Source organism: Mya arenaria, chromosome 15 (genome assembly GCF_026914265.1).
Source record: "Mya arenaria isolate MELC-2E11 chromosome 15, ASM2691426v1".
In the NCBI taxonomy this organism is placed as follows: domain Eukaryota; kingdom Metazoa; phylum Mollusca; class Bivalvia; order Myida; family Myidae; genus Mya; species Mya arenaria.
This window is the reverse complement of record NC_069136.1, coordinates 47,773,414-47,800,061: the sequence shown is the minus strand read 5'-3', so window position 1 is coordinate 47,800,061 and position 26,648 is coordinate 47,773,414. Positions and strand designations below refer to the sequence as shown.

The following is a 26,648-nucleotide window of genomic DNA, read 5'->3' as shown; positions in this document are numbered from 1 at the left end:
TGCCCATGACTGATTTAAGACACTGAGTTGCCCATGGCTGATTTAAGACACTGAGTTGCCAATGGCTGAATATAGACACTGAGTTACCCATGACTGATTTAAGACACTGAGTTGCCCATGACTGATTTAAGACACTGAGTTGCCCATGACTGATTTAAGACACTGAGTTGCCCATGGCTGAATAAAGACACTGAGTTGCCCATGACTGATTTAAGACACTGAGTTGCCCATGACTGATTTAATTTTTGATATTAAGTTGCCCATGACCTTATTTAAGACACTGAGTTGCCCATGACTAAACATTCAAGACACTGAATTGCCACTGGCTTATTTTAGACACTGAGTTGCCCATGACCTTTTTTAAGCTGTTCTTGGGCTGGCACGCTAATGAAATTGCTGGGGAAAATAGTTACGCGTTTTTTCATTTGATCTTGATTGTCGTGACAGTTAGTTGACTTTAAAATATTTTTCAAATTAACTTAGACGCCTGAAAAAACTGATCTTAAAGCTCATGTATGGAATGGGTCAACTTGTTTCAGCCATAATATAAAATATTAAGTTGTAAACAACGTTCACAAAAAGATGGCAGTGCTACTTTAAGTATTCAAACTTTATTTTGGAGGTTCACAAGTTATTCAGCTCAATTTTTGTAACATTTTCGTGTACAATAAATGTGATCCAAGTACAGTGTCGAAAATTAATTTGATCCTGACCTCATTTGTTACTGGTCATATAGCATTACATGGTGTACAGCTCACAATAAATGAGATTGTTTGGGTTTCATTTATATCAAATATCCTCAAAAATCCAACCCCAAATGTGTTACATTTTAAATGTTCCCATATACTTTCAATCTCATGATTTAATATTAAGGATCATTAACCTTGCTCAGATATTTGATAAATGCTATGTTACCGTACACCATTGAAAATAATATTTAAAGTGATCTTTGTACATTATCAGTGCTTTTAATTTGCTAAAAATGGGGCTGCATTTCAGCCCTTCTTCACAATCACAAAAAGTATTCTTTTTAACTAAAATTTGACCCTAATTTCACAATCCTAAAAAATAATTTACAATTCTATAATTATAGATAAACAAATTAAAACTTAAAAGTCAACTAGTACACATACATTTAAATGCAATCTATGTCTCTTAATAATCTTCAAACCCAGGTAAAGGTGCACAATACAGGTTATGATGCCAAAAAAATATAAATATACTATAGGTGGAAAAATACACAATTATTTTTATGATGTATAAATTGTTATAAATATAGTTATGCAAATGAAGACACATGTTTCCATTATGTCAAAGTTAACATTCAGAAATAATGGCAACATTTGTGCGATCACTATCACAATAATCAGTTCAATACAGAATAATATTACAGTATTATATTAAATGAGTATTCTCTAAATCAATCATCATTTTTACCTTATGGTAAGGTGAAATATTTCTTTTACTTTATTATTATTGTTTGTTATTGAGTTAACATTGATTTTTCTCATGAAATTACCAAAAAAAAGTGGCCCCACATCAAGCTATAACTATTATATTATGTTTAATGGGTTATACAAGTTACGTGTCTATTTGTTACTCATGAATTATACAAATCATGCAAAATGCACAAAAAATATCAGCAAAGATCGATAGAAATTAAAGTAGCCTATGTCCAAGATAGAAATTGAAGTACATTAATTTTGTAGTCTATGTCCAAGATAGAAATTGAAGAAGTCTATGTCCACATAACAATGATTGCTTCCAATATGATAAGTTGTCGTTGTGATAAAGTTTGCTGTCATACTGAGGTAGTTTAGGAATCTGTACTCTGATTTAATGCCAAAAATGACAAAAATGCTGGGGGGATAATCATTTCATACATTGTGAACAATTTAAGGAAAGAATTATGGTAATTTATTTTGCTTGTCTTAGCTTCTTGTGGTCATTATCATGTGTAGTGCAGATTATAAAAACACATACATTTACATAATGTTATTTGAAGGAACATACTCAGTAACTTTCACCAAGTGTTAATAGTTGAATTGTGATTTTTTTAATGTAATAACATTTTTGGAAGTTATTTATTGAAGACCACTTATTAAAATGTATGAGTAAAAGAGTAACATAGTTTGACTAGATCTTCATTTTTTCAACTGAAGACTTCTTCTTGGAACCTAATAAACTGAACAAAATGAATAGTTTTGAAAATCACCTTCTTGAGTCAGATATTTTCATTCTGTTTGTAAGTATATTTTCATTTTAAGCTATAGTTTTTCTGTATTTAATGCATCGATCATCTGTATAATTATGGCATGTACCTTATAATAACCATTCTTGCCCTTATAAACTTGTGCAGATACCATGGGTCTTTTTTGGTAACTTTTTTACAGTGTGATACTGGGATTTTAAAGCTGCACTCTCACAGATTGAACGTTTTGATTACTTTTTTTATTTTTTGTCTTGGAACGAGCAGTTTTTGCGAGAATCCATGGAAACAAGTTATAAAAATGACAAAAATTTAAATCACAGATTTTTATATTTAAGTTAACAAAATGATGTTTTATGCATTTTTTTTTAATGGTTTAAGCCATAAAACATTAATTTTTGAACGGATATATGAAAATCTACGATCTGATTTTTTGTCAGCAATCTTATATCATTGGTTTGCAGATAATTGTATGCGAAAATTTGCTCTTTCCAAGACAAAAAATAAAAAAATTGTAAAAATGGTATATCTGTGAGAGTGCGGCTTTAACATTGTTTAATCTGACTAAAAAAACTTATGAAAATGCAGCTTATGTTGCTGTAAAAATCATATAGACCACAAATTTGTCTTTTATAAAACAAACTATTATACAGCATATTGTTCTTGTGTCTGTAGGTTACATTAAACTAATATTACTGATATACAAATTTTTTGTTTTTAATTAGCACACAGGTTGTTGAATACACATGTGTCTATTAGGACAAATACGGCATTTATTTTGTTTTATAAAATGCCTAGAAGGAACTGAGAAGTTTAATCATTTATCATAAAATACCTTGCACATATTTTACACTACATTAATTATTGTTTGACTGCCAAACTGTTCACAAAAAAGTGGCTCTTAGTATTTTATCAGCACTATATATTGATCAAGTTTTTATCAAGGGGAGTTGTTCCAAAATATAATATTCACACTATAATATTGCATGTTTCATATAACAAAATTGTCTGAAATGTGTCAAACTTTACATTGCTTCATATGGCAAAATATTTTTTGATGTAATTTATAGCTGCACTCTCACAGATTGTTTAGACATTATTTTATTTTTTGTCTTTGAATGAGCCAATTTTTGTGTAATTTTAGTTCCAGAAACCAGACTCCTGACAAAAGAGCAGATGGTTTCATATTAACATTCAAAAAATATTTTTTCATGGCTAAAAGCATTACTAAAGCTTAAAGCAAAATGAAATTTTCAGCAATTTTTCAAACAGTTGCTATCTGCTTTATTATGGCAGTCTAATACAACTTTATTGAAGGCATCGGTACTAAAATCAGCTGATTCTGAGGCATAAAAGAAGTCAAAACTGTCAAACTTTGAGAGCGCAACTTTAAAGTTGAATAGATAAATATATTAGGCCACATTTGAAAAAAATGTTTGTTTGCTGTTTGTTGTTTGCACCTTCTGACTACTGTGCTCTGTAAAAACAAGATGGCACAAAACATTGACACTGCCAATGGCCAAAGTGTTATTTGAGTTGGACTTAATTTAATGAGTCAGTCAGTCATATGAAAACAAACATTTAAAAACATTAGTCATGATGATGTGGTCAGCAGTCATTATCATGTCTAGTATTTCCTGGAAATATGGCATCTCTTAAAAGTTTAGAAATCTGTACTCTGATTTAACGCCAAAAATGCTGCGTGGTTAATCATTTCATTCATTGTGAATAATTTAAGGAACGTATTATGGTAATTTATTTTGCTTGTTTTAGCTTTTTAGGGTCATTATCATGTGTAGTGCAGATTATAAAAACACACAAAATTACATTGTTACTTGAAGGAACATACCGTAAATGACTGGGTATAAGTAACTCAGTAACTTTAACTAAGTGTTAATAGTTGAATTGTGATTTTTTTAATGTAATAAAATTAAACTGAACAAAATGAATAGTTTTAAAAATCACCTTCTTGAGTCAGATATTTCCATTCTGATTGTAAGTATATTTTCATTTTAAGCTATAGTTTTTCTGCACTTAATGCATCTGTGGATATACGGCATGTAACTTTACTATACTTGCCCTAAAAGTAATGTGTGTATAAAATTGTATATTTTCAGAACCGTCCAAAGCCGGTGGAGCCCATAGATTATGAGACGTACGTCCTGAAGAACAAGGTTCTGCTCCACAATGACCCTCACAGGGACCTGCTCAATTTTCCATATGATGACATACTCACACCTGTAAGTATGGGGCCAGGCGGTTGTGTTACTTAGGTTTCAGATGTGATTATGTGTTTTACGTACTATATGTCTGAAACCTTCATCGAATATCCTTGGTACACATTCTCAGATGACCTATTGTGGGATAATTGACTAAGTGAAAAATGATCACATCAAAGGACTTTTGGCAGACTCGAACCTAGGAGACTTACTTCTTGAGTCTAAGTGGCAGACTCGAACCTAGGAGACTTACTTCTTGAGTCTAAGTGGCAGACTCGAACCTAGGAGACTTACTTCTTGAGTCTAAGTCAAGAGTTTGCCTACCCGGGCTCCAACTCTGCTATACATTTTTGTGATTACATAACAAGAACTACATGGCCCATTATTATCTACGTATGTATACTATGATCACTTTTCAATTAATATTTTTGAGTATTTATTATACCTATTTTGAAAGTAGGAGTTTTTTGAGGGGTTTTAAGTGAAATTTGCTTTGGTTTGACATATAAAAATTTTAAATTAGCTGCTGACACATTTATCTTGTGTTTGCAAGGCCCCGACCCCGGCAAAGAAGATGCGCACGGTGCACTCAACGGTGCCAACCCTGGGCGGGGAGAAATCGGGGAACCTCCTGGTGGAAGAGTGTCTACAAACGTACACTGACACCTGTCACATGGTCCGCTTCAGGTACAGCAAATACTCCGGAGGCTACCAGCAGCTGCCAAGGTATGGAAAACATGATGATTTTTAGCTTCACTGTTGCTGTTTATAAATAAGTTGCCGTTTTATCATACTTTAAGTTTAAATGATATTTGTTTGACAATGATTGTTAAGAAATTTATTTAAGCGTAAGCGACTTTTTTGGCATGAAGTTACGCAAGAGTGTGGTCTTGTGTTGTGCGTGAAGTTGGAGTGTACGGAGAAAACCTACTCATCCCGCTTGGTGACCAAACTCACATATGCCCAGGCTGGGTTTCAAGCCCAGAATGCCTTTGTGAGAAGCGATTGTGCTAAACACTTCCATAACCAGACAACCAGTGTCATTGATTTTATCTTGCTTATAATGTGGTTGGCAATTTTTTCGGGTTTTGTCAAAAGTTTTGGTGTTTGGATGCCATTGTTTATGTCTTTGTTATTTTTCAAAAACAGTTTAAGATGATATCATGTCACTTGGTATACATGTTCACGATGAACAATGTCCTTGGATTTAAGTTCGAGTTTAATTGGCAACCACTTTCATGCTTTTGATGAACATGCCATATCTAAATATGTTTGAGTCAACTGCCTTTAATTGAATTGTACGAAATGTAATTGCAGCATAAGAAAATGTACCATGAGAAACATGATAATGTTACTAGAAAAAAATGTTTGTCTGATGTTTAGATAAAATAGGGTTATTAGTACTGCATTTTGATCCAGGAGGTTGTATTCGACTCAAGTGGATTTTTGCAGATTCAAAATCTGCAAAAATCCACGGGAGTCGAATACGACATTCTGGATCAAAACGCAGTACTATTAACCCTTTTATTATATATATTACTGGTTAGATCACATAAAAGCCACATGTTTTCATAGTAAATGTCATTTTAACGACACACTATTTTGTTTTATGACATCATTTTAACATCGCGCAACGATACTTGTTGTGACATGGCTTCACAAGATAGAATACAGCCGTATTGCATTGGAGTGGAATACGGACTACCGTATTTCCGATTTGTATTGCGTGTGGATTTATGATGGGTATATAATGAATACTTTTATTGTTTAACCTATGAATATAATATCGAAGGCTTTCCGGCCTTTCAATACCAGACTGAGTATTTGTAGTCAATTCGGTCCATTTATAAATAGAGAAAGGTAGAGCAGAAAACCTGAAGGTAGTTAGGAATTGTTTTATATTCAGAATTTTGTGTCTGTTTTGAAGTGGCTTGGTCATCTGGAAGTCTGGTCTGGTGTTACTGACCCTGTTTTTTTTATGGTTCCTGTACATATGGCCAAGTGTTTATAAATAATTGTGTCACTGTTAGGCATTGATTCTGTTGTATGTTGATTTAGTGAAAGTATGTTGTGACAAATATTTGGAAGGATAATAATTGTAATCACCTTATCTCTCCTCCCCCATTGGTTTTTCAAAAACTCAGTAATAGAAACAAAAAGTCCAATTTGTCTCGTTTTTCCTGACGAGGTCTAAAAAAAAAGAGAAAAAAAATCTTACAGGAAATAGTAAACTGTCTCCTGTACAAGATATTGTGTATATTTCAAGGGGGTGGGATATAGGAATGTTGACCTCGATCTCAACCAATCAGATTAGCCATTTTTTTACAGTGTGAAGAAACGTGAAGAGTTACAGGAGCAGGTGTATGAAGTGGACCAGGAGGCAGACGACCGTGAGGTAGGTGGGTGGGGTAATTTAACTCCAAAAAGACATGTTATTGTCATAGATAGCTGTGGTGTTGTCAGTGGCACAACAACTTTAACCATAGAAATTGCTCAAAAAAAACATTAAAGGTATTTACAGGATGTATTAAATGGTAAGTTGTGCCACTTTTTCAGCGATGTTGGTAATGATTCTATATTAGGATAGAAAATAAGTAAAATATTCCACTAATACATATTGTTAATGAATGGTTATCGACAATAAAGATTTTTTTAAAGAATAATGGATAATTGTTAAATCATATTCCATTTTTAATTGAGGTAACACGTATCAAATCTGAGTGTATTACTTTTATAAATATAGACACTGTAACCCTCTTGGGGTTCATTCCATATGAAAAGTATTTGCAGAATGCTTTGTGCATTTGTATTTCTGCTTGAGTCCTGAATAATTATTGTGGAAAATAGCTCATTCTTAGTTTTAAATCTGTATGATTATTTGCGTAGTCAAAAGATGTTTGCCTATTGATTGTTTTATTTAACATGATTGCCATGTTCCAGGACACAATAAGTCGCACCTACTCCAGCGCGTCAATGACACAACCGGTGATAACCAAGGCTGGTTGGCTGTACAAAGGGCCTGATAGCAGCAAAGATACCATCATGAGCTTTACACGGGTAAGACAGCGCATAACACTGACAATTATACTGTAGTGCCAGCAGTATATGCACTTTAAATAGCCTTCCTGCTGGGCTAGCTCGTCAGCTTTTGGAGATATCGGGCGTGGGCTCAATTCTGAGTTAAGTCAACCCTCTTACTAAGTTGTCTAAAGGGCTTGTCAGCAGCAAGAGGATAACAATCTCAAGCATTGAGCTTTTTATTGAAATTGAATAGGTTTTACACATTAGCACTTTTGGCTCAACTTTTAACATTGTTTTTGTAGAAAAGTCTTTAACGACATAACGATGCTAATTTCTTTCTGATATCACCTCATACAAAAAAGTTTAATAATATTCTTTTACAACACTACCAAAGACTTCGTCTATTTTAGCAATTCAAGCGCCGCTACTTTGTCATCAAGCAGCAATCAGACCAAACATACAGCCTCGAGTTCTTCAAAGATGACAGGAGGTCAGAAGCAAAAGGAGTTATCTTTCTTGAATGTGTACAGGAGGTTGTCAAGGTAATACAATGGAAAGGATTGCCCATAACAAAAACCTGGTTTCGTCGCATTGCGGCGCTTCTAGTTTTTTTGATATTATCAGTGAAATACATGTATAACATACATAGCTAGCCATTGGTTCCTATGTTTATAAGCTACGATAAAGGCAACAATGTCGGCCACATTGAAGAGTATGAACAATGTTATTTTCTCCTTAATTTTCAGAACTCAAAAAAAGGGAAGCACGGTTTTGAATTACGGACACAGGAGAAGGCTTATCTGTTTGCTGCAGAGAGTGAAGTGGAAATGGAGGACTGGATTATGACCCTGAACAAGGTCCGCAATGCTGCTGAGACGCTCTCTAATATTTCACTAGATAGGCTCAGGGGAGGTAAGAATAATTTCATCAGGGGAGGTAAGAATAATTTCATCAGGGGAGGTAAGAATAATTTCATCAGGGGAGGTAAGAATAATTTCATCAGGGGAGGTAAGAATAATTTCAAGGTAGATTCATCTATTTAGAGGAGATAAATTAAATTGTTGGTTGCTCGCAAATTAGAAATAAATATAATAGATTAAATTAAATAAATAGAAATGGATTCTCACACTCACTTAAATATATCTGAAATGCTGTGGAGATAATTGTCCAATATTTGCCTGGACAGAATCAGGAGAGGTAAGATAATAAAATAAATAAATCTAATAAAGGGAATCACATTAAGTTGTTGGTTGTTTAATTTAACAAATTAAAAATTCATTATTACCCTTACTTCAATATGTCTACAATGATGTGGAGACTTTGTTCAACATTTCCCTGGATAGGAACAGGTGATGTAAGAAATGGATTCAGTTTAGATATTTCTATTAAACAGAGACAAACTAAGGTTGTCCCGTTAGCCCAGTGGTTAGCGCATTCGCTTCTCACCAAGGCGACCCGGGTTCGATTCCCAGTCTGGGCGCATGTGAGTTTGGTTATAGATCACCTAGCCGGACAAGTGGGTTATCTCCGGGTACTCCGGTTTTCCCCCACAACACAAGACCACATTCTTGTGTAACATCGTGCCAACGAGAGTGACTTAGTATAAGCTATCATAGCTTCCTTCACAATCATTGTAAAATATATAATGCTTAAAGTAAGTTGTTAGCTGCACAATCACATTTCATGTTAGTTGGGGAAAAAAATATTACCACCAAAAATGGCTGCAACAATTTTGGGGGAGGTAACCAACAATATTCAGATCCGTAAGTTTGAAATATGATGATTTTGTGTGAAAAGATGGAAATATAAAACACCTTTTGATTAAAATCATTAACTCATGTGAAGAATTTGTTAGCCTATCAGTATCAACTACTTGGCGTATCCTATTACACTTAATTAACAAATAATCCTTCATTTTCAGATGAACCCTTTTCCCCAAGTAAGGTGGATGACAAAGCCTTCGAAAATATGGTCCATCCTGAACTACAGAAGGTTTGTGTTTAGTTTTAACCTCCAACATCTTAGAAAAATCATGTTTATTTGTTTCAATGCCTTATAAGTATTTGCAATAGAAACTTGTAAAGAAATAAAACATACTCAATTATTTATAAGGCACTACTTCTTCGTGTAAAAATGAGGAAATATATAAATTTCAGTATGCCAAAGAGTCTGAGTCGATGATGTTGAAAGCCAGGCAGGACAACAGACAGAACCTCTTCAATGTTTACGGCAGTATAGTTGTAAGTAGCCGCTTCATATTAGTGAGCTCATTCACCATGGTTGGATGGTCAGATCCTGCAGTTAAAAGGCAAGAAATTCAACTATAGCCAAGATATTGATGTGCCAAAACACTCTAATTAAATATTTGAAGGAAAAATGTTTTTGTTTTTTTCAACAGGCTTAGTGTCATTGTCAGTAAAATTAATGTAATGTTTTTCTGTTATTTTTTAAACCAAAATATCCAATTATGTTAACAAAGACGGTATTCATGTTTCTTATTCCTTGTGAAGGATTACTGAACTTTACCACCTGATGGATAGAGTGCAATAGGCATTCTCATTCAGTTCCCTTGGTTTTTCAGCGTAATTTCCATCATGATCCCGAGGACGATGAAGATGTAGCATCAGAAGTAGACGTCTTCCCCCAGCAGTTTGGGGAGAGGTTCATGTTGCGTTTGCTTGAGTTTAAACTCAAATTACAGGTCAACATGGCTGAAGAGGGTAACGGCAAGAAACAATGCAATGTAAGTATGGGCGGGTAGGGTAATATGAGTTTGTTGTGTAAGGATTGAAACTTTCACAGACACTGAGCGAAGACAATTGATTGATGTGCAGACGATTCTGTTGCCAATAAGTTTGGTTTATAAGTTGTTTCAAATATAGCCAAATTTGACATTAAATAATATGTATGTGCAACTAGAACAAAAAACCGTGTCAACAAAATATGAGATTCATTAAATATGGGAGTGTCATCCGTGAATTTTTCCAGACTACTGACATAAGATAAAACAAGTACCCGTATGGAACTCCTTTTTAATGGTCATAACATTGTTATTACCTCCCTTGTTGAAGACTGTCGTCTGTAGCATCATAGAAACCTTGTCTTGTGGCAATATTTAGAATGCTAATTAATTATTTCTCGCTTCAAATGTCACCATAAAAAAGTTTTCATGCACCTTTCAAGTAATAGTGCTTCACTCTCCTCAGAACTATTTAAAGACTGATTTGACTATTAACATAATCTGAATCACAGCGCGCATATCATTGACAACCACGAATTATCACATATCCCTACACATTTTTTTCCCCATGCACAAAAGCGTTCCAGCAAAAAATACATTTTTACTTAATTTTGTTTAACTGAGGTGGGAGAAAAAGCATCTAGTGCAGAGTGTTTTGCAGAAACTCGCAAAACATTGTTTCCGCAAAACACCCTACGCTAAGATCGGAATGAACCTCAATCTCGGCCATGGAAGATACTTACAATATAATTTACACACAATATTTCAGCCTGAGCCATTTTTCCTGACCTTTGCCCTGTATGATGCGAGGGAAGGCAGGAAGATATCCGAGGATTTCCACATGAATGCAAATGAGCAGGAAATAGAGGCAATGATACCGGCAGACCTCGTGGCTGCTTCAGACAAGCTCAACAAGGTCGATGGAAAATCAACCGCTCCGGAATTGAAAGGCCTTGAGGAAAACTGGCTGCTGGCCAAAAATAAGCAGGTAGGGAAGACCTCAACATTCATCTTGTTTTGTTTTTTATTATAGCTTTGCTTGTCTGTTTTTCACAGAAAATTGACATCCCAAAACTTCAGCCTTAGCTCCAGAAACTTTCAAAGATATTAAAATAAAACTTTGACCATAGTACTTGTACAACAATCCCATTACTTTGTTTAGTTATGCCCTATTATTTATGGTAATATCAGACAAGCGTTGACATCTTTTACACTCTTGGCAACATTAGTGTGCAATTACATGTAAGTATGCCTATGCTCAGAAACCTTCAGACAAACTAGTAAAGATGAAATATATTATGAGTCTACAGTATTACTTTTTATTATATACCCATCATAAATCCACACACAATACATATCGCAAAAAACGCTAGTCCGTATTCCACTCTAGTGCATCACGTGATAACAAGTATCGTTTGGCGATGTTAAAATTATGTCATAAAACAAAATAGTGCGTCGTTAAAATGACATTTATTATGAAAACATGTGGCTTTTAAGTGATCTAACCAGTAATGTATATAATAAAAGGGTTATTTGTACTGTGCTTTGATCAGGAATGTTGTATACGACTCTTGTGGATTTTTGTAGATTTTGATTTCAATCTGCAAAAATCCACTTGAGTCGAAAACAACCTCCCGGATCAAAACGCAGTACTAATAATCATATTATGCTGATGGGAATGGGGATAATTTTATAGTTTCATCCTTATTACAGGGCCTGTACTCAGTTATACGCCGTCACAGCGAGATCTACCTCTACGTGCGTATAGAGAAGGTCCTCCAGGGCCCCATATCACAATCAATCGAGCCGTACCTTCGGGGAGCCGACAGCAAGACTGGCTCCAAAGTCTACCGACAGATGAAACAGTTCTGCTCTCATATAGGACACCATAGGATGCCTTTCGCTTGGTCTGCCAGGTATAATAGGGACTTATTTTATCAAATCACAGTTTGCTGCATGGCTGAAGCCTATTATATATAGTACTGTAATTGTAATTTTGCTTTCTCCTTAAATAAAAATAAAATATATTTGTGATTCCTTCTGGTTATTAAAGAATATGTTCATTCATTTAGCTTGCATTTACATATTCTTGCTATTGGACAAAAAATGTTTCAAATTGAATGTTCAGAATCTTTTGTTTTTACAAGTTGATGTCTACATCCTATGTTGCAGTATCATCCAGAAATGTGTTGTTTTTTAAATATATAAATATTATGTATAAACCTGTAGTTCTATCCAACCATTTTTTCACCGTCCATTCCTGACGGAGTCACTAGCTGCCTATTATGGCTCACTTTGTTCATTCCTCTAATATCATAGTAAATATTTCTCTTTTCTGTGATTCCTTGTAGACCTCTTGCCACGAGCAACGTAGGCCCCTATGAAATGCCTTTGTATAAACAAGACAGCTCCAAAATGTCGGAGGATGAAGTTATCAAACATCTACAAGATCTGAAAAGGTAATTGGTCACTTTCATACATTCTATTAACAAATGATATAAAGCATACTTTAATATTAAACACAGACTGTACTGGTATGTCATCATGCTTGTTATTTGTAAATGTAGGTTTGTTAAAGTGTTGATTTACCTGGGGTTGTATAGAAATCTTAAGTGATCTCAATCTCTAGAGTAAAAACGGTATGTTTTAATTAGACAATATATCTGGATGTTTTGATGAGCAGTAAAATCGGTATGTTTTAATTAGACAATATATCTGGATGTTTTGATGGGCAGTAAAATCGGTATGTTTTAATTAGACAATATATCTGGATGTTTTGATGGGCAGTAAAATCGGTATGTTTTAATTAGGCAATATATCTGGATGTTTTGATGGGCAGTAAAATCGGTATGTTTTAATTAGACAATATATCTGGATGTTTTGATGGGCAGTAAAATCTATTGACCATGTCACTGAATGGAGGAACTGGGTTTAAGGATAAGGATGAGTAATAAATTGCCGATTGTTCAGAACTTTGTTAAAGTTAACAAAGTTGTTAACATCGTTGTTAACTTTCAAATCTCTACTTGTCTAGAAATTCAATGGATACACTTGTGATCTGCAGTATTTCTTACAATATTTGAGACAACCATTTTAGCTGTACTTGTTTCATTGAAATCTTTGAACCCATCATCAAATATTTCACGTTTAAGTTAACAACGATGTTATTTATTTCATTGTTAACTTTATCTGAAAGTTCTGAAAAATCATCCCATTATGTATATATCTGCATTTTGTCAATGGTAAGAGCATAAGTTCACAATAGCAAAGTCAATAGGGGTATAATAATAATGAATACGGCCCCAGAACAGAGAACTAATTGTATATAGACCTATGTTTTGTCTTTCTTCAAATTCCAGGCCAGAAAAGCAAAGCAAGTGGACCAGCATTCCAGGAACATTCAAAATCAGCCTTCACCCCATCAAGCCTGACCCTCCATTACCAAGTAAGATATCCTTCTGAAACTTCTTTTTAAATTACCCCGGTATTCCTCCCTTACAAAGTAAAACATCATTCTGAATGCTATGTCTGCATTTTAACATTTACAAAGCAAAACATCTAACTATACTTTCTGTGTTCCAATTATTATTTTTACCTTAAATATTTTGTATGTTATAAAATGTTAATGTCCATCATTTATGAACATTTATGCTTATTGAAGCACCTATATGACTGACTGTTGAAAAACTTGTGTATGTTTTCTATTAAGCAATTTACACGTTTCATCTTCAGACACAGTGACATCTTCTTTTGTTCCTGTAAAGCCGTTCCCCACCCCTCCAGCCGACCCCATTGCCATAGAGATAGAGGAATTTGTCCCCGCGAAGGGCCAGTTCAACAGCCCCTTTGACTCCTATGTTAACAACCTGTATGTTTACCCGCTCAGTCTGAAATACGATAGCCAGAAATCATTTACCAAGGTAAGTGGCCAGGGTCCTGATGTTTTCAAACTTTTTGTGATACTGTTTCCTTATGTTAATGCAAAAAAACCATGGACATGAGGTACAGGTGTGCCACTGCTAAACTTTGGTCATGTTTATAACAACAAAGAAGTGCTCAAGAAGTAAAAAACAACAACAAAAACATTAAAATTACTGCATGTATCGGAGCTCACATATAGTTTAAATATGAAATGCTTCTCTTTCATGAGCAAATCATGTCTGGTTTATTGGATCCGTGCGGCATAGTCCATTAAGTATAAGTCATGTCACCCACAACCCAAGTTATTGAGGTTATACACAAGTGTTTCATTTGTTATTTATCCACACAGTAGTTATAGAACTGTTAAAAACTTGTTGAAACTTGTTTATTTGGTTCAACGCCTATTTCTACATATAAATACATATTCAATGGCGTTGTACAATAATGAAGTATAAGATAATAAAAGCAATACAGCAATACAGACACAAGAATTAAATAACCTGTAATCAATGAAAAAATCATGAATATTAGCACACAATTTATTACATACATAGTTCAATGCATAGTATATAAATGAAGTTATATTTGTACAGCATTTATATACGTAATTGGTGTTCAAAGTATAAACAGACAACAGTTCATTTTACACCCATTTTACTTGGTACTGTTCAATATGGGCGTTCATGTGTGGAAAAAACAAAAGAAATTACCTCCAAACATGGTACATTTATCTGTAAAAGTGTAAGCGGACGTAGACGTTTTATACGTCCGGAAAATCGCCAAAAACGTCCCAGAATTTGACCCCGGGAGTTTTGAAAATTCCTTTTAATAGCCTTGTACGCCTCTTTTAATGAGACCAGACTTTTTCATAAGCTGTGCACCATTGACTGCTTAAAATATGCCGTACTGCCCTTTCATCTTCCCATATGCCTTGTATGTGTCATAATTTATGACAGCTTATTGTTTGTAATGAGCAGACGACATGACTTTGTGTATTCATAAATGGCCATCTTCTAATCCGATTATTAGGAAGAGCCAATTAGTGAAACATCGCCAGGAGGCGGAGCTATTGAATGTCAGCCAATCAGAATATAGAATGAGAACTCGTTCATTCAAAGATGAAAGTTCGTAAAATGCTATAGAAAATGCGAAGGAATGTTGAAAAATGTTGTCAAACACTATTAAACCTTGTAAAATAATTGTATTGTACAGACGAGAGTTGCTATTTTAAATATTGTTGACTTGAAGCAGACGGTCACTGCCGATTTGTAGACATAGGAAAGCTGGGGCTAACACAATCAAATACATCATCAATTTATCACTGAATGTTTTGAAAGTGTATTTGTAAAATATTCATGATGAACATTTCTTTGTAACCCCCAAAAAATATTTTGATGCTTATGTCGCGTTTATCTATCACGTCTACGATCTTGTCAAAATTTGCCGAAACCATCATTTTGTCGGAACTATTTTCGGAGTTATTTTATTAATGTTCTATGCTGTTTAAGTGTTTCTTTAAGCAAGGGCAGTGATTTTTATTGTCATTTTATTCTAAAACATCAACATATTAAGCATAACTTTACCAAAGACAATTGAATAAAAGCTAGGCTGAATGTAACATTCGTACCCAATCCCGTTCGTACCAAATAAAATTAATCCCCTACATAATTTTTTTGTGTATTTTGGCCAGTATATTGTTTCAAATGCTTAACTGTCTGTTTTTGTTTTATTTTACATGAATTTTAGGAGAAAAATGAGACATTGCACTAAAGAAGAATCCAGACAAGTACAGTCATATTACCACAGACAAAAAGACGAATTTTAATTTTGATATTTAAACACACCCTTCTAAAATTTGTGAAAAAGCAACAACATTTTGTACAATCTGAAAATCATGGAAAATGGTTTAAATTGAGTATAAAAACAAAACATTCTATAAGACCCCCCCCCCCTTTTGACAGGGGTGGACCCCTCCCACTCGCATCCCCATGCGCCCCTATACTAGACTCTTGTTATGGTTGAATATAAACAATAAACATGAAAACAAACATTTTGAGTTGTGCATCAAATTCGCTTCTTTACCTACAAATTCTATGAAAATTCCTGAAAATCAGACATGGAATTTAAAAAAATTCCTGATTTTGGGTCTTATTGAAACCCCTGGTCTAGAAATGTTTGACAAAAATGGACTCACAAAGATAATAAGACCATACCTTTTACTGCCGAAATGCAAATATACTAAACACTTGTCATATTCTGTCTTATTCCGATACAAAACTTATCATAAGACCCATTTCTAGTTGACAGTTTGAATGAAAGAGTATTGACATTTTCAGGCTCGTAACATATCATGTTGCGTGGAGATACGTGACTCCGATGAAGAGCATGCTGTACCGTTAAAGGTTTGTGTATTATATTTGTGTGGATCTTCTCCATTCTAGTTCTGCTCCTTTCAATGTAGATGTTAAGTATAAATACAGAGAGCAGTATGCCATCTCAAAAATATTGAGTAGTCTTAAAAGTTTACAAATAAAATATAAAATTAACATTATAACTATTGGAATTCTGTTTGGTATGATTCAAAATCAATTATCTGAATATATCATAAATGAGCTGAACAATGGTGTTTTATTGATTTATTATTAAAATTGGGAAAATTTGATATAATTTTTTTAAACATTTCAGTGTGTGTATGGTAGGCTGGGCCCATCAGTGTTCACAAGCGTAGCCAGTTCATGTGTACTCCACCATAGCCAGACTCCAGAATACACAGAAGAGGTAGGTCTCATCTTTGACTGGTTTGTTAACTAAATCCAGCTGTTTATGGCCCATACATGTTTACCAGAGGGGTGCCACATGTGTACTTCAGCATGATCTATAAAACAGCATGGTCTTCAGCAGCCAATTGTATAAAATTCTGGTTTGGTCAAAGTTTGCAGAATATATTTATTGATTGGTCAATATATATCCAATAATTACTATCGACCAATCAAATAATTATAATGTGCAAATTATCCAAAAGATAATCTGTGGGCAACTTATCTTAAGTTTTACACCGCCCTGATAGCTTAGTGTAGAGAGCTTGCTTCGGTGTCAAAGGTTGTGTACTCAAACTTCAGCCGTGTCACACTAAAAGGTGATTAAATACAAACCAGTTGCTCCTTTCGCTAGTGCTCGGCGTCAAAAGGATGTAGTAGAGAAATGGTGAACACAGTACTGGTTAAACCCAGGAATGTTATATCCTGTGTATCGGTGCTTAACATTGAGCATGTAATAAAACCAAGAGGTTTTTTCACAAAGAGCTAGGGTATCGCACCAAGATCTCTTGTATATCAATCTAGTTCTTCAAGCCTTTTAAATAAGGATTATCAATATGCAATGAAATGGTAAGATTCATTTTATGACTTTCAAACTAAGCATTTACTCCCAATCCTAGGTGAAGGTGTTGCTACCGACAATACTACATGAGAAGCACCACCTGTTGTTCCGGTTCTACCATGTGAGCTGTGAGGGATCAAAGGGCTCCACAAAGAAGAGAGATGGGATCGAGGTCCCTGTGGGGTACGCTTGGGTGCCCCTGCTGCATTCCACGGGCAGGTAAGAAGGTTGATAGAAAACTGATGTCTATTTATTTTGAACAAATTATATTTGTGCTTTTTTTACTCAATTTGAGCTGGAATGGTCCACTTAGAGGAATGATTGGATCTAGGTCCATGTGGGATATGCTTGGATGACCCTTTTATATTCTTTTAGAAGGTTTAGGAGTTCATGTACCATATTGTAGCTATTCAGTTGTTTTGTGCTTATTGTACTGGTATCAAGCTGGAATAGTCCACGAAGAAAATTAATATTGAGGGGACTTGTGGAATATACTTGCATGGTGCTGTTGAATTTGGGGGTTCATAATGTACAGATTGTAGCTAATTCAATTGTATTAATGCTGTTTGTACTCGTGTTGAGTTGTGAGTGGTAAAAAGATATCAAGCAATAGGAACAATAGAATTAAAATTCCCCAATTTGGTAAAGCTTATGCTTGTGTGCTCCTACCATTTTCTTCTGTTTAAACTTATTTATTTATTTTACAATGATTGTGAAACAATTTATTACAATCTTAAAGTTATCTCTCGATGTTGACTGAGAGGGTGGGCTTGTGTTTTTTGGGAAACCAACTTGGCTTGGTAACCACAAACCAATTTCACATGCACCCAGGCCAGGAATCAGCCTGGGATGTCTTGGTGAAAAGCAGTAAAGTCGTCAATTATAATGTCTCTTCTGAGAAGTATCCTTAAAATTCACAAATGTCAGTTATTATGTTGCTGTATGTCTCCATCTATCTGTGCAGCCCAAATCTCCAAAATCACATGTCCTGGAATTATGAAAAATGAGTGTTATGTGTAAAAAGTATAAACTCATTTAAGCAGATCTTTTTCGAATGTAAAATCTCTTAATGGAGCATGTTTGTATTTTCAGGGTGGAAGTAGGAGAGAGGACAGTCCAAGTGGCAACCAACTTGCCTGCTCGATATCTCGGCTCAGAATCTCTTTCAAGCAGAAATGTATGATAACACTCAAACCTAGAGCAGTATTCAGTAAAAAGAACATGAACATTGGGGCAATGATATCAATGACAGTATGACTAAACATTGTAACAACAAGAAATTGTATTGAAATTTAAGAGAGTGTCAGAACTCAAATTAGAAATTTAACTTGCAAATTCAGATAAACCTTAGGAATAATTTGCTCCATTATAACCAAGAAAATAATGATTCAAAACATTGGTCAAACCATACACTTGATGATAACATGGCCCTGTTATCAATAGACTGATGCCAATGATTTAATTCTGAAAGTGTATTCAACAGTCCCATGAAATGCTCTAATTTTACTCTTACATAAGTTGCTGTCTACTTCAGTCCACTGCCTCAGATGTGAAGTGGGTGGATGGGGGTAAGCCCTTGTTCAAACTGAAACTACACCTCATGTCGACCGTGTACACCCGCGATCCACATCTCCATACATTCTTCTTCCACTGCCAGAAGATGATGACCTCCCCGTCCCCTGGCCCGGACAGCCTCAACAAGCTCAAGGTAGGTCAAGGTCATGGTGTATTTCTTCTATGTCATATGTTATTGTGTTCTTTGTACATGACACATGGTCATTTTCCAATATTCAAGGTCAGTCCTTGAACTTTGGTGTTGACCTTTGTATTGTAATTATTTTATGACATGTTTGGGTGAATTAAATTTCTACACACTGAATGTATGATATTTCCTTGGTATCAAATGGAATTTGTAAGGTTGCATTTGTCTTGTGTACTTCATCATACAAGTTAATTCAAATCCCTAAAAGAGTTTAAGAATAACATTTCATTAGTTTTATTCTCTAACTTTTACGGTCGAAGATTGTTTATATCTTAAACTGTTAATTAAAGGCTGGCTGAAACCTTAAAATTCCTGTCACAAGTAAATCAAATATCTATGTTTGCTGTATAGTGAGCTTTTCTTTCTTTGTTCTTAAGCCAAGTTACTACCCTCTTATCCAGTTAAGCCACCTCCTCACTGTGTGCATTATCTACTTTGTTTGCTATGTGTATTCTAACTCTTTTCTGTTACATGATATAATTTTCTCAGGTTGTGACAATAGCAATGAATAGTTTATTTGACTGATACTTAACACTGATATTATGCCAATTCCTTATTTGTTTGAAAAGATGTTTGTTTACAGGCTTCCATTTCCAGCTGGGAAATTTTGGAATATTCAGATATATTTTATCATGTTCACCCTCACAAATGTGTTAAGATACATGACGTATATAATACACTTATACAGTGTTTTTTAAAAGTTTTTGAACAAATATTTGGAAGACCTTGGTTTTCCGCACAAGGGAATGATTTGGTAAGCGTGTAGCAGTCATATGCACGATAATAAGACAAATTGCAAATTTCTAAATTTTGTGATCTAAATCCCATTCTCTTTGAAATTCCAATTTGGCAAAATATGGACACATGCATTAATGGAAGCTCTGTAATGATATATATGCCAGTGGCAGAACAATTATCCTATATAACTACTGATTTTATTAATTTCATGTATTGTGTGTTGTGCACCCCAGGTTTTAGAGAAAGTATCAAATGTTGCTGACGCCGTAGAGCAACAGTACCTGATGAATTCTGTAAAGGTATATTGTACTAGGGGAAATCACTGCTAGATATACTGTAGCCTTTTATGCAAGGGGAGTTATCTAACCTGGACTATATATAAATGTGCTACATTACAAGATTTTTTGCCCAATGATGAGAGACTCTGTAATATTGAAAGGAAATAATGATAAAACTGAAACTATGATAATAATAATTGTTATGTCAATAATACAGCTTTTATTGCACTCCTCTAACTAAGTAAGCCAAATTTAGTTAAGTACTGCATATTTTATCAAAGGGAAATGAGTCATATTTTTGTTGACATTAATTTTAAGTTGTTTCCTTTAGTTATGGTATTACTCCTGGAACATATGAATAGGAAGTTTAAATAAAGTTACCTCCCTTTATTACCAGGAATACCCTTAAGAAAACAAAAACCAGAAATGCCAAGATATTATCCTTGGGCCTGAAATTCTGTAATGTATCACATATCATGTCGTTCATCATTTACATATAAGCATAGTTTTCAGTGAAAATAAGTGAAAGAATTTGTATCTTTTGTATTATTTATTTCATTGACACTTGGACCTATATACATGTACCATGTTAGGCCATAGCTGACTGTACGCAAATAGGCAGTTGCGTAATGAAATTTTGACAGGTCGAAGTTTTTGTCATACCTAAAATCCCGAAGGTGAAATAAAAACCGAAGGGGGTGAAGGGGTTAATATGCTGGCCGTCATCAATCTGCGTAATTCCATATTGGCCCTAGCTATGTGCCTGCAGGGTTAGGTGCACATCAGTATCAGGAATTGCCAAGTCACTGGTTCCACAATACTTTAAAGCTGAAAACAGTTCATTTATCATAATGGTTCATGATAAATCTTGCATATATGATAAATTAATACTTAATAATCAATGATGTGACAAAAGTATGCATAACAATTTATATTCAGAAATATTAAATATAGCAAACAGAATAATATCTAACTTGTATTTTGCCATTAGATCGCCATTGATTCATCATATTTACCATTGAAACGGAATGTCTCAATATTCAACATCATCGTCGTCGTCATCATCATCATTATTATCATCACCATCATCATCAGCTTCATCAGTCATCATCGTCATCATCGTCATCATAATCGTCCATCATCATTATCATCGTCATCATCATCGTCATCATCATCATCATCATCATCATCATCATCATCATCATCGTCGTTGTCGTCATCGTCATCGTCATCATCATCATCATCATCATCATCATGCAGAAAATGGTGTTTGGTTTTATTGATCGCATGGAATGGTTGGCTTTTGAAGGCTTGGTATTTTAGACTGCTTAGGATTTAAAGTTTACTGTTGGACACAGCTAGTTGATGCAGTGAGACTGATTTTTTTCTTGTTTCATAGCTTATGATTTGCATTATATGCATTTAGCAATTTAAATAAACATACTTTTTGTTATTTTGAGTTTGAAGATAAAAGCTCTAACATCTTCTCTGAAATTGGTTGGCCACTGTTTTACTTTACAAGATTATTCATTGAAATAATCTTTACCAAATTCATTGTGAAAGTTATAAAACTCATTTACAGGTTAGCAATAAAGGGCCATTTTGGCCTACCTATTACTTTGATTGGTATCAGTATCTGTCAGACATGCACTTGTGATACAAATATGATATTAAAGTAATGTTCCTGTACTTCATAACCAATAACACCAATATCTAACACAATAAACACATGGATATTTATCCCCCATATATATACCCGTCCGGTATATTTATTCATGGGAGCAGATTTTAATTATTTTTCTAAATAGCTTTTACTGCCTGTAGCCATTAATGAGATATAAAACCTGACGCAGTTAAAAGCTTTTTTTCTGATTTTGATATGAGTTTTTAAGTTAATATATATATTGAACCTGCCATCTGGCTAGTATGTTTTACCAAAAGACATGCCTTTTTGTATCAAACCATATTTCACACAACTCTAAAAAATGTTAATTTTTTCAATTAGTTGGAATTTTATGCCAATTTGAAATGGTTTATAAAAAAAAATTGCACATTATTTGTCAAATATTCTTTTAATTTACCTGTGGCTGAAACTGGTCGATGGCTTTGTTTATATTTGCAAACAGAAATCATGGTTTGAAATGTCTTGTCAAAATTGCATAAAAGTTAATAAAAAGAAATGAATATATTTCAGTCCCTGCACGCAGTCAAAGTTGCATAAAAGTTTATAAAAATGAATGACCATTTTTCAGTCCCTGCACGCAGTGGACGTGAGCACGTATATCCAGTTTCTACCCACAATTCTCAACATCCTGTTTAAACTGGTGGCGAACACCCAGAGTGAGGATATTGGGATGAATGCTGTCAGGTGCGTGAAATATTCTTGTGTTGTGAGAATTACAAAATGTAGGTTTGTTGGCTTCTATGGGCTCCTGAAAAATAAGATAGCAACTCTTTAGACACATGGATTTTTCGTGAAAGACTGAATTATTCATATCTTATGACCAACAATTTGAAACCTAAAAAAATGATACTTGAATTTGAAGAGTCTCAGTGCCAACAATTATCTATTAGTTGATACTGTAAATTTGTGGATGTATCATATTGTAGGCTATGCTATATCTGACAATAAAAGTGATGAATTTTGAAGTTTAATGCTACAGTTACAAAGGAATGTTTGAGTTTTAAAATTATAGATACAAAGATGTTTACCATTGAGTTGTTCATTACAGGGTGGTTATCCACATTGTATCAGAGGTACAGGACGTGGATAAACAAGAACTCCTCGAGAAATATGTCAAGGTCAGCTGATAAATTGCCAAAATTATTCCTATATAATTACCTTGATTGTGAAGACAGCTTGAAATGTAATAAATGATTTAATTGCTTTGAAAAAAACAAAATACAACTATGTTTAAATCTTGAACTATTGTTTCAGTACATATTCCGTGCCGAGCCCATTCCAAAGGGTAGCAAACAGAAGACTGTACATGAAGAACTTGCCAAGAGCTTGACCATGATCCTACGTCCAGCCAATGCTGACCAGGTTGTGGTGGTCAAGTTCCTCAACAATGCCTGGTTCTTCTTTCAAGTGCTCATTAAAAGCATGACCCAGTTTCTAGTGGATGGGGAAAGGGTCAAGGTTAGTAGGTCAAGGTCATTTGAGGATTGATATTTTATGAGTTTAAAAGCAATTTTGCAAATCCATGATGCATGAAGTTTTGTTTTTTTTACTCTTACTTCTGGTTAAGAACAATGATATGATATATGTCAAAGCGTAACGGTTTTAACCTTACTGTCTGTATTTATATTGACATTGCACAGTACTTTTCATAAGAAAAAAAACAGTTGTATGATGAATGCCCTTAATTTCCAGATTTAATTTTTAAAAATGCAAAATGCACCTTTTACATGCCTCTGCTTATAGTATATAAATTAATATTTATGCGAAAAGCGTACAACAATAATTGTATTTTGTATATTTCAGATGCCCCGTAATGAGAGATTCTCGAGCGACTACCAGTACAAGCTACAGACCCTGATACAGACCATCACTCCGTACATTACCAGCAAGTATAAGGAGGCGCCAAGAGAGACACGCAATGCTAACTTCAGTCTGGCATACTTTGTAAAGGTAGGAAAGGGCTTTATATAATATTATATAAGTAAGGCTTGTAAGAGGAAGGGCTTTTCATATGTGGTTGATACCAGTACAAGTTCCAGACCCTAATAAAGACAGTAACGCCATACATACCAATAAAGTAAAAGGAGGTGCCAATAGAGATCGCAGCTTCAGTCTGGCCTACTTCGTAAAGGTAGGGAAGGGTTATACAGTTAGGCTGAGTTGTACATAGTATGTCAGTATTTCAGGTCAGAATAAACATACTGTTCAATGGAATTAGTTGTGAATGCTTAAGGTGTTCCTTGAAATAATGTAAAACTAAACAAAGGCTGCATGATGCTCTGGCTGATGCAACAAAGCAATGAAATTGCAACAAAATTTGAGCTTCTCCATCTGCATGCAACAAAACATATTCGGTACCCAGTCTATTAATATCCTATAACTCCATGAAATACCCTGGAACTCCATGAAATACCCTGGAAAAAGTGACAAGTATTTATACTTTATAACTATTATATAACTATGAATAATTAATAAGGTGAAATAGAGAAGCTTGATTGCCTGAGGTGTTTCTCAGGCAATACTCATCAATAATCATGCATTACAAAGTTTTTGTAGCCTTTTTGCCACTTTGCTTCTGTAGAGTTTTGGAATAGAAATGGTTCTAACCATGGCAACAGATGTGTGACTCATTAACCTTTTACAAATAAATAAGTACATGTTCTGTTCCTTTCCAGATGTGTTTCACGTTGATGGACCGAGGCGTGGTATTCCAGCTCATAGCACAGCACATAAACACCTTCGCTGTCGTGGAACATAGAGTCAGTAAACAATTTGTTAAAGTGACTTTGCATCTAAAAATTGCTGTTAAATATGCTGTAAAATAAAAAACAGTAAATGCATTGTAAATCTGGGTATTGTGATGTTTAAGTGTAACTGTATACTGAAAATAAATTTTCCCGCTTGGCTCGAATTTTCCAAGGGTCAAGTTATTTTCGCCGGTTTGTAGGAGTTTGAGTCAACTGGGTTCGACTGTACTTAATTTCACCCAAAACCATTTAAGCTATATTAACATGAAACTTGGTTCATATATTCATAATGATAATATGCTGATATTTACCAAGGATGATCAAGTTATTTGGCTACTGTCAACTGACAAATGACCTCTATTTTTCAGACCCTCCATGAGTACAAGTTTGAGTTCCTGAGGATTGTGTGTAGCCACGAGCACTACATCCCGCTGTCCCTGCCTCTCATGAGGCGAGGGCTGATCAAAACATACAAAGGTACGATTAAGCATATTCAAACTTTACTCAATACTCCTACAATGTGTGATATTTCTATAGATTTACACTATGTATGTGATGTGTGATATATTTATATTATTTTTTTATGGAATACATGAATAGTGTTCAAATTGTTAAGGATAGAAGTTTGACTCACCCGATGAAAAAGAAATTTGATCTAAAGGATTAAATCTGGTGTTGGATAGTTTACATACTCCAAAAGGCATTGTAACCAAGATTTTAACTGTTGATTAATCTTGGCTCTTGGTATTTTGATGTTTTGTTGACATTATATTATGTTCTTATTAAGTTGTTGTTAGAGGGGATTTCAAAGGTATTCTCTATAACTCAGGTCGATATCGTCCATTCAAACACAAAGCTTTTGTACCACAATTGTTTTTCTTTTGGAAATCTCATAATGCTTTGACTAGAGTGAATATGGCACCTCTTGGACCTTACATCTCATTTGCGCTATTTTGCAATTATATAAATGATTTTTCAACAATAAGCTGTGCATGTCTGCAAAATATATCATTTTAACACGCATTTTATGTTTTTCTTATTCTTGTATTCCGTTTAAATGTTTCAAGACCACAATTATAGTCTCTTTTCAAATACACATGTAGCTTAAACAAAAATATAAAAGTAAAAGAGCTTACTATAGCTTTGTTGTGTAGAGAATTGTGTTTTTAATTTTTTAAACATTACTATTTAAAATGTTATTTATTCCATTATTTCTGGTAGTGAGTAAAATCATTATTTACGTATTAAACAAAAAGAAAAGAAGTTGAGGTATTGTCATAGCCTTGGTTATGTTGGTGTTGACATTGGCATCATCATCATGCAAAGTTACCGGTAATTAAAAAAGGTTAGATTTTCACCTAGTACAAACGTTACAACTGGCAATAAGCTGATGTGAAGCAAGCCAGCAGTTTGAGCTTCAATAATTGTTATATTTATTATGCCCATTGAGTGACTTAGAATAACAGATAAGTCAAAGCATTTTGTCAATATTGTTAGCCTACTTTACCAATAAACATTAAACGTGACACATTTTTGTTAGCCTACTTTACCAATGAACCTTACAAGAACCATTTGTCTATTTTACAATTAAACCTTGAAAGATTTTGTTAGCCTACTTTACCAATAAACTTTACAACATTTTGTTAGCCTTCTTTACTATTAAACCTTGCAAAATACTGTAAGCCTTCTTTACCATTAGACCTTTTACAAAATGATAAAAAGAAGCATGATGTACTAATGTTTACCTGCCCCTGAATTCACAGACATCAAACTGGAAGGTAACACTACTTCAATTTCTGCATTTAGTGCCGTTCTCTTTCAGTTCCCATGGAAATGCTTTGTTAGTTCAATCCAAACAAGGTTTACTCATTTTAATACTATTCTGTTTCATTCCTGTATTTTGCATAAACGGTGTCCATTTAAAAAAAATAGCCAACATATTTAATAGTCA

General features: G+C 34.3%; 1 protein-coding gene across 10 annotated transcripts in view; it reads left to right on the top strand.

Annotated features, from left to right (window-relative positions):
* The window catches only part of LOC128218885 (dedicator of cytokinesis protein 9-like), a 91,724-nt gene that overhangs the window by 12,895 nt on the left and 52,181 nt on the right, over positions 1-26,648 (top strand). For 4 of the 10 annotated variants that reach the window (XM_052926640.1, XM_052926639.1, XM_052926637.1 and 1 more), the window contains exons 2-28: positions 4,327-4,449; positions 4,982-5,154; positions 6,757-6,823; positions 7,369-7,485; positions 7,860-7,991; positions 8,196-8,361; positions 9,371-9,441; positions 9,606-9,689; positions 10,031-10,192; positions 10,959-11,177; positions 11,903-12,105; positions 12,541-12,648; positions 13,549-13,634; positions 13,922-14,109; positions 16,447-16,512; positions 16,796-16,888; positions 17,547-17,707; positions 18,581-18,665; positions 19,023-19,196; positions 20,222-20,287; positions 22,519-22,634; positions 22,999-23,068; positions 23,205-23,408; positions 23,754-23,900; positions 24,626-24,709; positions 25,066-25,174; positions 26,461-26,475. In XM_052926640.1, coding sequence (XP_052782600.1) covers positions 4,327-4,449; positions 4,982-5,154; positions 6,757-6,823; positions 7,369-7,485; positions 7,860-7,991; positions 8,196-8,361; positions 9,371-9,441; positions 9,606-9,689; positions 10,031-10,192; positions 10,959-11,177; positions 11,903-12,105; positions 12,541-12,648; positions 13,549-13,634; positions 13,922-14,109; positions 16,447-16,512; positions 16,796-16,888; positions 17,547-17,707; positions 18,581-18,665; positions 19,023-19,196; positions 20,222-20,287; positions 22,519-22,634; positions 22,999-23,068; positions 23,205-23,408; positions 23,754-23,900; positions 24,626-24,709; positions 25,066-25,174; positions 26,461-26,475 — 3,289 coding nt within the window. The remainder of the gene's footprint in view (positions 1-4,326; positions 4,450-4,981; positions 5,155-6,756; positions 6,824-7,368; positions 7,486-7,859; positions 7,992-8,195; positions 8,362-9,370; positions 9,442-9,605; positions 9,690-10,030; positions 10,193-10,958; positions 11,178-11,902; positions 12,106-12,540; positions 12,649-13,548; positions 13,635-13,921; positions 14,110-16,446; positions 16,513-16,795; positions 16,889-17,546; positions 17,708-18,580; positions 18,666-19,022; positions 19,197-20,221; positions 20,288-22,518; positions 22,635-22,998; positions 23,069-23,204; positions 23,409-23,753; positions 23,901-24,625; positions 24,710-25,065; positions 25,175-26,460; positions 26,476-26,648) is intronic. The other 6 variants (XM_052926646.1, XM_052926643.1, XM_052926642.1 and 3 more) reach the window with 3 other exon arrangements.